The sequence below is a fragment of the Mycteria americana genome, chromosome 3 (assembly GCF_035582795.1).
Source record: "Mycteria americana isolate JAX WOST 10 ecotype Jacksonville Zoo and Gardens chromosome 3, USCA_MyAme_1.0, whole genome shotgun sequence".
Classification (NCBI taxonomy): Eukaryota; Metazoa; Chordata; class Aves; order Ciconiiformes; family Ciconiidae; genus Mycteria; species Mycteria americana.
This window is the reverse complement of record NC_134367.1, coordinates 126,469,672-126,485,975: the sequence shown is the minus strand read 5'-3', so window position 1 is coordinate 126,485,975 and position 16,304 is coordinate 126,469,672. Positions and strand designations below refer to the sequence as shown.

General features: G+C 39.5%; 1 protein-coding gene across 1 annotated transcript; it reads left to right on the top strand.

Moving 5' to 3' along the window:
• The first annotated feature begins 2,602 nt into the window (after positions 1 to 2,602).
• Positions 2,603 to 14,894, top strand: ANKEF1 (ankyrin repeat and EF-hand domain containing 1). Its single transcript, XM_075497484.1, has 9 exons — positions 2,603 to 2,948; positions 3,415 to 3,614; positions 5,105 to 5,254; positions 5,990 to 6,113; positions 7,022 to 7,844; positions 10,707 to 10,933; positions 12,192 to 12,373; positions 13,582 to 13,725; positions 14,769 to 14,894. Exons 1-9 carry the CDS (start codon positions 2,603 to 2,605, stop codon positions 14,892 to 14,894), a joined length of 2,322 nt encoding a protein of 773 aa, XP_075353599.1.
• The last annotated feature ends 1,410 nt before the right edge of the window (positions 14,895 to 16,304 follow it).

The window sequence follows — 16,304 nt, the reverse complement described above, 5'->3', positions numbered from 1 at the left end:
TTGCAGCTTCAGGGGGGAGAAAGGAGGGAAGAAAAGGCAAATTTTGATCCTAAATGAGTTCCTGAAAAAATGCTGTGCAAATTCCAGGTGCAAATAATGAATAACAGCGGGAAGAAACGATCCAGTTTTTGGAAGTAAACCCAAGTTCCTTACTGCTGCACGGTGGTGGGAAGTGGAACAAGAGTATGAGAGAACATTTAAGCTTGTCAGCTCCATCTAAGTATCTTTAGAAACATTTCTTTTGCTGAATTTCAGTGGTGTAAGTACTGTAAGAGCCTTCCCTGAAGTACCTTCTTGCTGCTCCTCACCACAGCCCCTGCAGAGTTTACAGCACTTCTTTCCCTGTGCTCAGAAGCCAGGAAAAACTTCCTGTGTTGAGGATTTGCTCAGAAATTACTTCCTAACGTTTCAGGCTCTAAAAGCTAGACTACATAGGGGACTCTAGTTTTCGCTTCTGCCAGGGCATTACCCAGAAGTAGCCTTATTTCTCAACTCTAAACTTTAGGACTAGAGTGCTGCTATAGTTGTAACCCCTGTCAGTAGAAAAAAAATCTCTGCATTTATTCCCTTTCACAGAACAATATGCCACAAGAAGCACAACATGGTAGGGATGAGAATAAACAAGCCACAGGCAACAGATTAAAGTTATTACTACTTAATGATTTAATCGTTCAATGTAAGAATATACTTTGTATATGATCAGAATAAGGGTTGTGTAAGATCTACACAGAAAACAATTTAGCATTTAAGCAATGTCATATTTAAATAGAGAAAGCCCCCAAACTCTGGGAGCAGCTGACCTGTTCTGACAAGATTTCATTGCAAAGAGAAAGTCTTTGCATTTTAGTGCCCACTTAAACACTTGGGCAAATGAACAGCTTCTAATAATAATGCCAGTCAAATAAAACATGGTGTAGAGCTGGTCAAAACTGTTACAACGACAAACAGTTTTTCTAGCAAAACATTAACATTTTACAATATTTTTGCAATGCTCCATAGACTAGAAAGGGCAGCTTTTAAGTGGCTCCAGGTGTTGTACAGCCCTCCCCTACCTTTTCCTTACTCCTCTCCTGAAACACCTCTGCTATTTTAACTCTGTTACAGGGGAGGAGCCATCACCTGCAGTCAGATGTGCCGGATGGTGTAACGGGGTTGTTTTGCACATAGCGCCTGACTCAGGGCTGCAGGTACCTTTAGACAGCATGGCTAGGTGCACAGGGAGAGTGCTAAGTAGCTTGTTTAGCAGGAAAAAACACAAGAGGGACAGTTCTCAGAAATCTGTCAACAGTAAATTTGACCTGTCTCTGTTGTTCCAAAAGTAGGCTGGCCACAGAACTTCAAAAGAAATTAAAGACAGTAGTTACAGGAATGACAACTGGCATGTACCTGCGGTAAAAAAAATTACCGCTCTCTATCCATTCCCAACATGAATAGCCTTCATTCATTTTTTTCTACTTTTCCTGCAGTTTTCTCTCAGGCTTTGTTTCCAGAATGGGAGATGTTGCCTCAAAAAAGTCTGTTGGAATTGTGCATCCTTCTGCATCTCTCTCTTAAAACTCACCTTTTCTTGGACATCCACAAAGCACCCAGCAGTAGCCAGACAGATTGCTGAGTGGTCCCATTTATAGGCTATATTGCTAATGAAAAAACCCCCACAAAACCCAAGGATTCCCTAACAGGACACTGTTCCTCCACATTTTTTTGTTGCATGTCCTGTCAGCACACTGTTGTTTTTGGAGGAGAGGCTGACCCAAGGCTTGCTGAAGCTGATAGGAAGCTTCCCATCCACTTAAGCAAGCTTCAGAAATGGTCCTTATAATGTCTGACCCTTGCTTGGCCCTCCAGCCACAAGTGCTGAGACTAGCTAAAAGAGGCTAACAAGCCTAAAAAAAATTCAGAATTGAGGCAAATGCAAAGCTGGTTTCCTGCACCGCACTTTTCTCAAGAAGCATGTGTTGCATCACCTGGGGGAACCTTTTTCCAGGCCAGTGCCCCACTGTCTGCATCTTTTTCCCCCCAAGGGTTTTGCTGCAGAGAAATGCAATTTACTCTTATGTACATAGCCCAGCAGGAAGTTCATGCATCAGCTACCAAAAAAAAGAAGGTGCTCAGGTACTGATGAGGTGATGCTAGTATCAATTTTATGTTTCAGCAAGTGCAGAGGACACTGTGACTTGTGATTTTTTTTTTTTCCCCTTTGAAGTACTAAAGTGACAGATGATCAGCCTCCCCTTAGGCTTCCAAGTAATTGTAGATTATAACAGTTCCTTGAATGGAAAGCAGTTACCTTACAGTTTCTTAACTTAATTTTCACCTTGAATGAGACTTCTTCAGAACAGTTTGAAGACTAGAAAGAACAATTTTGCAAGGTGCTACATGTGTTTATATAGTCTCTATATATACTGTATATACTAAATGAGATAAATTCATTCAAAGCTTAGTGCTCTGTCAAGTTAAAGTGGATATTTTCATGCCTTGAACATAGTTTGATTCCTGTTCTTACTGGCACGTAATTATAATGTCATCTCTGAGTTTACATGTTTTCTTCTCTCCCCATGCAGAAATTACTTCCTTGAAAGAAGCCATTATTTCTTATTCCAGGATGTTACCGGTAGATAACAGACTTCTAAACTTACAGATCTACAAACTTCTTCAGTGCGTTCACCAGAAAGACAAGAAGCAAATAGAAAAGCTGGTCCAGAATGGATTCCCAAATCTCATTAATTTCACAGAGCCTATGGAAGGATATAGTGCCCTTCATTTGGCCTGCATTAAAAATGACACTGACATGTGCAGCTTCTTGCTGGAACAGGGAGCTCATCCAGATGTCCAGGACAAAATGGGACGTACTCCAGCAATGAAGGCAGCTGAGCTAGGCCATGAGTTGGTTTTGGATTTATTAGCAAAAGCTAAAGCAGACATGACTGCTGTGGATAATGAAGGGAAAGGTAAGTAAAAGGGAACCTTATCAGACCAGAAATACCATAAAATGACCTCTTACTGTGTTACACACTTGCTACATATGTTGTGTCCAATCTGTAGAGAGGAACCGTGGTTGAGGATAATCCTTACAGCTCAACAGAAGCTATTGGCCACACGAGTTTTGATGACAATGAAAATAATTCTCCCTGAACAGTCTAGGCCTTTAAATCATAGGTCTCTCCAGTACATAGCTGAAAGATAACTTGCAATTGAGAATCATGTTCCTCCCATGACATGTCACATTAAATTCTGGTTTACTCCCCAGGTTCTAAGGCCCTAAACTAGAAGTCTTTTTTTGCATGTATATACCCTAAGAGAAGTTAATGGGTCTCTATTGAAGGATTTTGTCCATTCAGCTGTGAAGCTTACAGCCCAAGTAACCTTTCTAATAATTTAGTGTCTCACCATAATCCCTGCTGGTTTTCTTTGCAGGTGTTTTGTTTTACTGCATTTTACCTACAAGACGGCACTACCACTGCATGCAGATTGCCTTGGATTATGGTGCAGATGTTAACAACTGTACTACTGATGGGAAGCCTGTATTTCTACAAGCCTGTGAGCAAGCTCATGATATTAAAGAAATATGTCTGAATTTCTTGGAAAGAGGAGCAAATCCCAATGCAAGAAACCCAGTATGAATATTTCTGTAACTAAGAACATATATACAGGAGTATAGAATAGTTACCAGACGACTGGAGTGTATGACCTTAAATCCTCACATTAAAATAATAAAGCAGTGACAAGTGCTTAACTCTGCGGCCATACCTATTCCCTTCTTCTATATCACCCTTTTTTGCAGGAGCAGGCATTTAAGTCTTCTGCTTGAACCACGTATCCCGATTCAGATTTTTGTACATTAGATCGCAAATATTTTACAATAACAAAATGTAACTGGGCCAGCTCTTAGGAGTTGTGATTCACTGTACTTCAGTGGAGCAATACTGATTTGTACTTTGCCTAGATGCGCCCTAAGGTTTTCAGGATTGAAATAATGTACACTAAAACATGAGTTGAGCATGAAAAATCTGATGGGGAATCAAGGCAGGGACGAGACATAAGAAGCTCTTTTCTCTTTTTTGTACATGTGTCTTAGTAATTTATTTGTTTCCTTCCTTAATTTAACAAAGACCTGAAGCTCTGTGCTGTTGATCAAGTCAAGGTGCTCAAGCTTTCCCTTAAAGCTACCCATGGCTTTTGCTTTGGTCCTAGTTTTGCAGTATCCTTCCTAGCTTGTAGCTATAGCAAAACCAATGTTTGGACATCCTTATCCCATCTTCTCACACACATATCCGCTTCATGCACTCAGTGTACCTGAAATATGAGAAACTTGCATTTTTTTTGTAATACGATGGGCACGTACCTGGTCACGTGGACCATAATAGGAACGGTTTGCTAGGACCAGAGAAAGATGGATATCGGTGAAGAAAGTATGGTTCAGTGGAACAATATCCACGGCTCACTGCTCTCTTTGCCCATCTGTAGAGTGGCAAGTCAGATATTCTAAGTAGTGCTGTGGGCCAACATGTTAATAGCAGGCCCTGATCCAAGATGTGCTCTGTTCTTGGGAAGGTCACCAGATCTACCAAAGTCAGCCATTATGAAGCAAATAGGTACTGCTAACCACAAACATACACTACTATCTAGAAAAAGAGACAGTACTAATGTATTTGAATGTGAACTTTTCCTCTCAGACAGAGCAGTAGGGAAATTCCCCAGTTGCTCTGCCTTCCCGTAGCACTCCTCCAGCCGTAGCTCCTTATGCTCTTTCATGATAGAGGTGGTATTTTGTGTTAAATTTTGTAAACATGCATGACAGCATGCACACAGAATAAAGAATTCCTTAACTAAGCAATTGATTTTCATGGGGACTATTCAAGGGGCTCAAGCTACTAATGTACTTGAGTCACTGGAATTTGACTACTACTATCTTAGCAGCATTATGACTAGATTCTTAAAGTTTACCTACAAGTATCTTTCAAACTATTAGACTTGTCTCCTTTTTTCGGTAATACCTAAAAGGAGACCTTCAGGTTTATGCCACCTTGCAACAATCAGATCATATTGTGCCAACCTGAATTAGCATACGAAACAAATTCTGACTTGTTTTCTTGCTACCTTGCAGGCTACAGGTCGCACAGCCTTAATGGAAGCCGCAAGAGAAGGTGTTCTCGAGCTGGTGCGTGGTCTACTTGAGAGAGGAGTCGATGTTAACCTATTTGACCTTGAAAGACACAGTGCTGCACATTTCGCAGCCAAAGGAGGCTTTTTTGAGGTATCATCATTTATGGCATTAAAGCATTGCTGCAAAGCCACAGGGGTAGGTTTTTGGGGTAGGTTTTTGGGGGTTGGGTGTTTGGTGGTTTGTTTTTTTTTTTTTTTTTTTTTTTGAGTCCAGTAGCTCAGCTGATCAAAGCATAATAATCAGCAATCAAAAGCAGCTTCTTTTTAAGTATCAAAGGGAATCCAGCAGTGATAGAATCTCTCTCATAATTGCAGAGCCTTTTTTGCCAAGGTACCTCTGAGTGTGTGTGCTAGTGTGGCTGGCTGGTGTGAGCAGCTCCATTGGAGAGCTTGTTTCTCTCAATGTGTAGCATGTCACAGCTGTGTGCCTTGGATGAAACATTACCATTATAAGAAGAGCAGATGCAAACAGTGGCAGGTAGGCACCTTCTTCCTTATTCCCCATATCATCTTCAAAGTATACAGAATTGTGGAGTTTTGATTGTGCATGCAACATCAGCGCTACTTTAAGACAGTGGCCTGCAGTAGGCTGGCAGGAGTGAAGATTGTCCTTGATGTCTACAACTGAACAATTTCTTCAGTTAAGCAAGCACAGTACTATAGAACACTTGAATGTTATGTGCACATTGATCAGCTGGGCATGGGAGAGAAGTTCACTATATAAGCTGGGAATATATGATATTGCATTTATTTGTAAATCATTCTCACACTTCCCCATCTTAAGAAACAGATGAGATTTTTGGTGGTACTGTCTTTGTTTTTCTAGATTTTGAGGATTATTTCGGCTTATAATGGAGACTTGGGCCTGATTGCTATGAATGGTAACACACCACTTCATTACGCTGCGGAGGGAGGATTCGCAAATTGCTGCAAGTTTATAGGGCAAAGAGGTACATGAAAAATAAGTTACTTTGCAACTATCATGTATATTCTTTTTCTGTGCTAAAGAAAAGATTTCACTTGGAAAGATTTATGAAAGATTTGACTGAGGTATCATGTAGCATATGTAATTCTCATTAAGAAGTGTGTTACATAGGCTATTATGACTTATTTCTACTAATGTGGCTGAGATAAAACATTCCTTAAAGAAAGCATCAGAAACATCATGGGTTTGTAGAATTTAGAACTGGACTGTATTAAGTTGTTCTGGTTTTAATTGTTTTTAGAAGTATCATATGGAATCTTCCAATAGAAAATTAATTTTTGTTTTGCTGATAATTAAAAAAAAAATTATCTCAGTGTTGTCATGGAGAAAACGTGGTGCCCACAGGCATTGAAACATATTCCAAAAAAGCTATGATCATTTTCTAACTTAATCAGATAATTTTATCACTTCAAGCTTTGATTCAAGAGCACAATGCAAAATCCTACATTCTGTTCTTGCGATTCAAACATTTAACTAGTGGCCCATCACCAAATTGCAAGGTTGGGGTATAGAACAGTGAGAGACATTTTAATCTTAGTTTGTTTCTTCTTAACATTGCTCACCACTTTAAGTAAAAGATGTAAAATTTTAACTAAACTTCTGCCTTTCTATACGTATTCTTGAGTGGATGGATAAGTAGAGCATGGGTTGCCCAATGAATCTCCCTTTGGGAAACAAATACAGACACATGGCTAACCTTCCAGTCTGAGATAATGATGTGGTTCCATCTACTGTTGCTATTTATAGTTAAGACAGTACAAAATTGTAGACCTGTGGCAATTAGTTGCATGTATAGTACAAGTCTCTTACATTATGTAATCACTAATTACTAAATTCCACTGCATTATCAGCAAATTGTGTCCATATTTTTAGGCTGTGATCCTACGTGGACAAACTTGTTAACAAAGACCCCACGAGCCATTGCCAAGGGAGGTGGTTTTAAAGCAGCAGCAGCAGAATTGCGTAAAATTGAAAATACTTTTATAAAACAGTCCAAGCCTGGGGCTAAGGAGGACAACCCCCGCTGGGCACTGAGGCTATACGACTGGTCCTTAGAGCACCAGGCTGCCCTCCGCAAGGCGTTTGAGGCTGTTGACCAAGGAGATGGGACAGTAGCTAAAGATGATTTTGTATCAGTTATTCAGGAGCAGTGTGCCTTTGTGGACATTGAACAAATACAAACTATTGCCAAAATGCATGAGGGATCTCACCCTGAGGGAATCAACACTGAAGAATTTTTTAAAGGCTCTAAATACCTGCAGAAAAGCTGTCTTATAACATCCTTTGGACCCAAACGGAAGAAGGGGAAGAAAGGGAAGAAACGAAGAGGCAAAAGAGGCATTGCCATCCCTGTACCAATTTGTGTTATTCCAAAGAGTGCGTGTCCACGTAGGGAAGATGGCTTCCCTGTGTACATGATTGAGGCTATTCAGAGCATTGCTGCTGGCTACCATTTTAACCAAGACCACCCATCTGCCCATCCTGTGCACGATGACTGTGCCTGGTATATAGATGAGCCAAGGAAAACATACATTAACATTAACTACCTTGTCAGAGCAGGAGACATTCTGTCTCTACAGAAGGCATTTGAGGAGGGTGTGCCAGTAGACATAAGAGATAAGTATTACAAAACACCTTTGATGACTGCATGTGCAAGTGGGAACATAAATGTTGTGCAGTATCTTCTGGAAAAGGGGTAAGATCATTTCAGCGGGTTTTTTTTTTTTTTTTTAAATTGCTATTTTGGAAGGGCTTCCAAAGCCATAAATTTACTGGAAATGTTTGGATGGCAACAGACTATGGTTTGTTTTCTATTTACATAACATTTTAATATTAAAGTTAGTTCCATAAGATCCTAAGTTACAGAGGGTTAGTTTATTATTTCTCACATTTTAATAACAGGGAAATAGAAACACCCAAGAGGTAAGTTCCCCAGGTCTGAAATTTTTGGTGTCTGGGCTGTTGCCATTTTGGTCACATGCAGAGTACCTACAAATCCAGTCTGTTGGAAGTGCAGTTAGTTCATAGCCACATCTCAAATAGCACATCCTCAAAACTGAACTCTCAAAATCAGATGAGTGATTTTGGGGAGATGTGGCTCAAGTGACTTGCTTGAAATCATCAAGGCACTCTTAGCCAAATCATCAAAGCAATCCTGGACTTGCCTGTTCCACATGCCAGGGCCTTTGCATGCAAATGTTTTATGAGGATGAGCCTTATAATCACTTTCCTCTGCAGCCTCAGCAGGCTGAGGCAGCAGGATTTACACTAGAAGTACATGCTGCTGTTTAGTCTGTTTCTCACTTTAGAAGCGCTTCGGCAATTTTGTAGCCTATAGGCACACTTGTGAAAAATCTCAATGGCAGCTTAAAATGAAAGCAATTTAAGAAAGATTCAGTCATATTTGTGTAATAGTGTGATCTTTTTTATTATGAGTGCTGTAGTCCTACAGTCATTTACATGAACACTTAAATAAACATTTTTCAAAGATATTTACATTAGCTTTGTTCTCTAACTATAGCTAGAATTCATTTTAACATTCATTTCTAAGGATAAGTGGCTGTAGTCATTCCTCCAATTCCTGCAAAGACTTAACAGCACATGGATCTTTACACACCCTGCTAAACTGACATTCCTGGTGCATACGGAAAGTTGTGTAAATGTGTATATTCAGGTCTTCCAAACATAAGGATGCAGGAGTTAGCAAATTAATCTAGCAAATCAATCCCCACTGCTTTTGTCAAGCCTCACTAGACAGCACTAGAGTTACATCTCCTCATATTTAACAGTTAGACCTAGAAATGTAATAACTTAGTTTAAGAAGATAGTACCAATTTTGAGATTTTTAAATTGACAGACATCAGAAAGTGGAGAGAAAAGTTATCAGTACAGTGTTTAGCTTTGTGTCTTTCAACAGCATGGACTTTCAGGTACTTTCCATTTGGCATGGGAGTTCAAATATTTTACAATATAACCTTTTCAGTACAGTATCACAAATCCATATCGAATAGAAAACAAAACATTTATTCAGAGCTATAGAAAATGCTGAGGTTTAAACATAAATCGGTGGTATCTACTTTCTATCTTGTTCCAGAAAGACTCAGAAGTAAATTAAATTTGTGTTAAAGGCAAATTCAATGTTTGATCAGGAGAAAACACTGAAGAATTTTTAAGTCAGTGCTGTGTTGTCCCTGTTCCCTTAGATTGGTTTGTTTTTGATAGAATGCAGTTAGCAAAAGGGATTCAGGGGCAGGCAGAGTATCAGTACAGGCATGGAGGTTGTGTTGAGAGAAAAAGTGGAATAACTGGAACCACTTATTTTAACGAGAAATATAAAGGAAATGAAAACTGCATACAAATAAACCATAACAGCTAAGCAACTGAGAGAACAAAGGTAAAACTAGGAGGTCTGGGGAATTTACAGCAATAAGATCTCAAAGGTACAATTCTGAAAAAGATTAAAAATTTAAACAAGAAAAGATTAACAGATGAATCTGTTCTTTTGATCTAGAGTTTAATATTAACCACCTGACCAAAAGAGCAAAAAAGCTATCCCTGGAAGCAGCTTCCTTCCTAATTTTTTCTTCCTTCTCCCTCCCCCCACATCTTTTGGGAAGACATCAGCTCTTTGTCCCTGGAGTAAATGGGACAGTGACCCTAATTCAGTTCAGGACCTCTAGGCTGTCCTAAATACAATGGAAAGCAATTCACTCTGAGTTTTCAACCCCTTCTGAACCCACGCATAGCACACGTGGGACATTGCAGATCTGGGCATGGTCATGGACTGTGCTTTCTTCAGAGATACAGGGGAACCATATTTTTTCCCTTTTAACTCCATTAAGGGGCTCTAGTGGCTCTTGCTCCCCAAGCCTTGCTTTTGTATGACTCCAGCCCAAAAGCTCCCAAGGCAGCCGGTTGCTAAGGGGCTGATAATGCTTTTCCCCTCAGCTTCATCCGAAGGCAGCATATTGCAAATGTCTCCCCCAAACTAGCCCTTGCATCCTTCAGAACGTGCCAACGTTAACCTGGGAGCAGAAACATATCTAGTCGAGCGATACAGTGGCTGAAAAACTTTTAAATCCTCAGATTTTCTGAGACAGACCTTCTCTAACTCATTTGTAAGTTGGACAGGAGGCAATTTCCCCATATGTTTTAGAGCACCTGTTCTTGGCCCAGAAGCTTTCTTTTTCAAATTCCTTAATCTGCTTTTTGCCATTCTTAGTGAAGCTGGAGCGCAAACACCAGCAGTATTTTAGAGGACTAAGCTGTTTGAATGCCCATTTTTCTCTGTACCTGTGAAAACCTCCATGTAGAGGATGCTGTGTTGGCTTAGAGGGGGATATGATCACCACCCAGGCACACTCTTAAAATTAATACTCCATGACAAACTATATATCAGATACTAAAATGGTTTCATAGTAGCAGTAGCAATATGAAAATATTTACATTGAATATGCCATTGCAGTGGGCAGTTAACATGGATTGTACTTGGAGCTGTGGATGTTACTGTATTTAGTGGGTAGCTCCATCTGCCACAACTTCTCGTATTCTTTTGTAGGGCCGATGTAAACGCAACAGACAATTTCATGTGGACTCCTCTCCATCACGCTTGCTATAACGGACACCTAGATATTGCTGAACTGATAGTGAAGGCTGGAGCAGCAGTGGATGCACCTACAATAGGCAATGCAACCCCACTAATGAGAGCCATCGAGATCTGCAGATTGGATATAGTCTATTTTTTAATCAATGCGGGTGCTGACATCCAAACTACAAACAGCAATGGTAAATATCAATGTCTCCAAAAAACGCCTGTTTCCTTATGTGTATACATGCTTTAATAAAAACCCTGAGTTCTTGGAACTCTTTGAGAAGTGTTCTGAATTTATGATTGCTATCAGGATGAAGGTAAGAGTTAGGTTTAATTAGTTTTCTACAGTGCGGAATCACCACTGTAAGTAGTCAGCTTTCCTGGGTTTTATGCATCTAGAAAATAAAGTAACATGATTAATTACATGGTTAAGGAGACTGTTGCTCCTCACAAGATACATACAGAGTTATAAGTGGCTTTAATAAGAAAATTCTATCTAGTTATTAATATTATTTGATGGAAAATTAGATTGTAGTCACAGCCAGTGTATACTCTGCCACCCATTTAAATAACTTATTTTTTTTATGCATAGGCAGCACTGGTTAAAAAAATTTCTTGCTGCTTAGCATGTAAATATTACTCCCTGAGAAAAAATACTTAACAGAAAACCAAATCTGAACTGATACTGAAGTGCTATATCCTCACAGCAGATCCCTCGTGTTATTTCTTCTATTTTCAGAGTAATTTAAACAGTTAACATTTATTACATTTTAAGTTCTTGCTCTAACATAGGAAGCAACATTGCTACATAATGAGACGTTCCTTCCCAAAATACCTTATAGGTGAAACCCTGCTTGCAGAAGGGATGTGTATTCTCCATTTCTGTTACCATGTGAAGGTCTAATTCACACAGCAGTTTAGTCTTGCAACTACTTTACAGCCACAGGGTCTCATCTCATAAGATCCAGAAGAGTTTTCCCTTTATTAAGCACTGAAGGTGTTCAGCCCCATTTAAACCATTGGGCTTTCCCTTGACTCCTTGCCAGGCCCAGAGCAAGTACGGGAAGAGGTAGATACCTACAATAACTTGGTCTACATTCCTAACCTTGTACAACACTAGCCATCTCCTAGTGCTAAATGCTCTCAGCTCTCAAAGATCAAAATTGCAACCTGCAGGACCAGTATATTAAGCTGCAAACGTCAAGAGCAAAGCAACCACTCCAAGAATTCCTGCAATATTTGCTTTCAAGGCTCATTCCTTATTTCTGCAAGCAGTGCTGATGACTGCCAGTCTTAACACCAATGTCAGGCATGCTGCTGGCACACTGAATGGTTAATAAAATAGAGGCCTAATTAAATTCAGTTGACTGTAGTGTTATTATCCAGTTGCAATAACAAGTGCAAAGGTTCATTTTCATAGCTTATAGAGGTATTTTTTTCTTTTAAATACAGGAAAGAATGCTCTTGATATTGCTAAAGTATTTGCAGATTCTAGAATAATTGATCTGCTCCAAAATAAACTGGAAAATTTGCCAAAAGTATCAGAAAAGAAAGAAGCAGAGAAAGAAAAAGTTGTGAAGCCAAAGTCACCTTCTACACTGGTACCTGTAGAGGTACAAGCTGTGAAAGAAGAGGTATGAGAGATGGTAACAAAAGATTGATTTGCTAATAGTTAGTAGAGTGCTTCTTTCTTTCATTTATTTGCCATCCATGTCTCTCTAAAGCTATAAATCAGGCAGTTTTGTTAAAGTGCGTATTTTCAGAAGCCAGTACTTGTTCTTGCCAGTACTAGTACTTGTTCGTTGGTGGAAGTTTTGACTTGTTAATTATATGAACATCATGTCTTCCCCAGTCCCACTTAAGAATTATGTCCTATATCACTGTCAGGACAGAAAAATATTTCCTCTTCTTTTCCCCCTCCTCCTGAAGTTTATGATCATCCAGCTCTGTTGTGGTAAATACTGAACAACTGGTAACTGTAATTTCTTAAAGGGAGCACCTGTTTTTTCACAGGATAAGACCAAGGCCCTTCAAGTTAGTAAAAAGGTCTTTTTATTCTGCTAATCGAACTCATTGAGGTGATATCAGGCTTGCTGACTTCTCATTTCCCAGCTTGCCTCACATCCTTCCTCTTCTACTGTTGACCTGAGTCCTGTTTCTCAAATCCCACACTGATGTTTAACTGTTGTACTTCTGAATGCCTTTCCTGCACCCCTGGGAGCCTTGAGTACCTTACCATCGCTCTAGTTCCCAAGCTGACATCAGCCTCCGTGACCACATCCTGGTTGTCTTATTGTGCATGAGATCTTCCCGATTTACCAGTGGTACTTGTTAGTCAGACCTGGGATGCTATTTAGAGAGAAAATGCAATTGTATCAGCATCGCTGGGAGTATCCTTTAGTAGTCCTGCCCTGAACAGTGTAGTAAATATGTCCCAGTAGCAAAATGTTGGTTTCCCCCTTTCAAAAATGTTTTGAATTTGTCAGGGATAGTATAGAACTTTCATAGGCAGGAGGACGACAACCTTAGGTCCTTATTTATTTATCAGCTGGCACAGGATAGGATCACCAGTGGTACTAGGTGATTGTCTTGTGAGTCTTAAAGAGCAGTTAATGTTTTAGTGTCCAAGAAGGAGAGTCATCACCTACCTTTTTAAAGGGTTTCCCTCACAAATTTTGGTTATGAAAAAGTTATCAGCTTTAAGAAAAAACAGATTCTGAACAGATTAAGAAAAATACACACACAGTAAGTAGATAGCAAGAGAAGTGTCAGAAGATGCAGGATGTGTGCCTTGCTTCTGAACATGATGTAGTCATATAACTGATAATTTCTTCTCTTTCAGCCTTCACAGATATCTCTGCCACTTGTAGAAAAATCCATTCTTGAAAAGACAACACATTCCCTTAAGGACAGTGTTATTTATCTGAACTCTTTGATAACCAGTGGTGCTACCAAGAGAGATGACATCACATTCAAACCCAGAAAAGTACGTACAGTAGCAAAACGTGAGCACAGTGTCACATTAACTTAAAGGTAGACCTTGTTGTAGATCAAAAACCAGAACAATCTGATGAAATTACTTCACAATTCAACTGGCTTATAGATGACGTGACACAGGCTAGAGAGATTGCCACAAAACAACAGTAAACTAAAGGGTTCATATAGATGTGATTATGTATTATATACATACACTTATATTTATATAAAACAAATTATCATGGAAATCAAGCTCTTATCGGGTTTTAAAATAGGATTAAAGCGGACCCGCAGTAAAATACAAATGCAGCTACATTCATGGCATGGATTTTTACATTCTTGCACTTAAGGACAGGAGTCCTTGTGCATGGTACTGGCACCAACTTCTAACTTGCCTTCTCAATAAGTTATCACATGATTACTTATGTCAGTGACAGTTACTGAACTAAATGGATCACAATACACTAAATATTTGCTTCCTAGAGTTAGAATACTGGAAATATAATTTTTGTGTCAGGGACTTGTTAATACTCATTTGCAAATAACCAAGAAACAGAAAAAGAAGATCAGAGAAGTATTTTTTTTTTTCCCCTCTCTCCTTAAAAAGGAGAATACCACCATTGCTGACTGAAAGGTTTTGTTTGGAGTTTGTTTACCATTTCCCTAACCTGATTTGTACTAGTTTCTGCAATGGTCTCAGGGGAATAAGGCTATGTTGCCAATGACTCTACAGCTAATTACTATTTTCCACTCTGAGGATCTTGGGCCCGAGTCAGTCATTCTAAATAATTAGCTTCGGATCTTCTTTCCCACATTATCCCTAATCTGAGCCCACGGCATATTACAGATTGGAAGTAACAACAAGAGAATGCTGCGCTTATACATACACAAATTGTTGTGGTATGTTCCACTGGGAGGCCACACTGGTTTTCTTCTATGTCTCAGGATGGAAAGGAGTGCTAGAACACGGCTCTATTTGGCTAACAGTATCTTCTTAATGCTTCAGTTGCAGAAGTTGTGTCCAAATTAACAACAAATACCTTTATTTTCTAGATTTGGGCTCCTGAAGCTGCAACAGAGGAGCTAGTAAGAAAGCAAGAATTGATCCGTGAACGCTTTACCCTTGATGGCCACTCAGAAAGCTTCACAACCCCCTTTAATAGAGAAGTTATGGAATAAGCACACCAGCCAGAAGAAGCTACTTCAGCACTTATTTTGAGGGGACAAAAAAAATCTAAAAGGCTACTCCTCTGTAAGCAAGGAATCATGCAGTGCTCAGTGAATGTATCTCAGTTATGATAAAAAAAAATGTAGCAAGTTTTTCCTCTGTGGATTATATTGCTCACACACAATCTTCTGTTAAGGGCTTAGTCTGGAAAAAGGTTTATCCTCATGTGATTCTAAGTCTTGGAGCTGGCTCAGCGTAGTTGCGACACACACACGTCCTTTTTCTTTGTAAAAGGTATGGCTTTATCAGGCTATTTTTCACCTCAACATAAAACTTCTTCCTGGAAGATATAAGCGTTACCCTTCCCATTAAAAGGGTATTCAATATAAAGATGGCATTCAGAAATTATTTAAGACACCAGTGTTCTTGGTTGTCTGCAGAGGCAACAGAAATTATAGAATTTACAACCAGGACTACGACTGTCTAGCTTACTGCTTTCATGTTCTCTCTCATACACTCGAGAGAGTGCACAAACCTTTCTCCTCACTCACTGTGCATATATTCCCCAACTGCAGTGTTACAAAGCTGTTATCAAGACCTTTAGATACTTTTGGCAAACTTAAATATTTAGAGATTTTGTGAATGCAGGTTCTTGTATTAAGAGCTACATCCACAGCTAACCCAAATCAATGCTTGCCCCCAAAACAGTGAAATCAACAGATACTGTCCCTGCCATTAAAAATGAGTTCTTTGGGTGGGAAGGAATTGGTGTCTTAGAAGTGACCTGACCAGGCTGCAGCAATTTAGTATGAAGAAAAGGTACTGAAAGTTCATTATAGGAAGTGTATAATGTCAAGATTTGTATGATAGGGCCAGGCCAAACCAGCCTGTGTTTTGCCGAGAGGCTCAGTGCCTCTTGAGTTCTGTTGATTACCTCTGCAAAATGGTTGGCAGCAGAGAAGTGAGCCCAGTTTGGAGCTTCAAAAAGGCAGTAACAGGTGATAAGTTTTGGGTAAGCAGAGGCTGGAAATACTGGGAATGTTTAGCTTAGAGAGGAAAGAAGTATTAGGGAATGCCATAAAATAGATCTAAAGAAGCAAAAAGTGTGGAAAAGTGTGGAAAAGTGAACTGAAACCTCCTATCTATTCTTTCACAGGATACAAGAACATTCAGATTACCAAAAAAAAAAGGAGAGAAAGCAGCACAGATATTAAATACTCTACAATGTGCAAATACCCTGTGGAACCCTCTAGCCCAATTATGCTTGGAAACTTAAAAAAATATTTACATAGATTGAGAGAAGAGTCTAGTTAGCTAACGCATAAGGGATAAAAATCCCTTGTGTTTCAGGACCTCAGCTAATTACTGTTGGCACATGACAGAGAAAGTTTTCTAGCAATGCAGTTCACTCCCTGATTGTC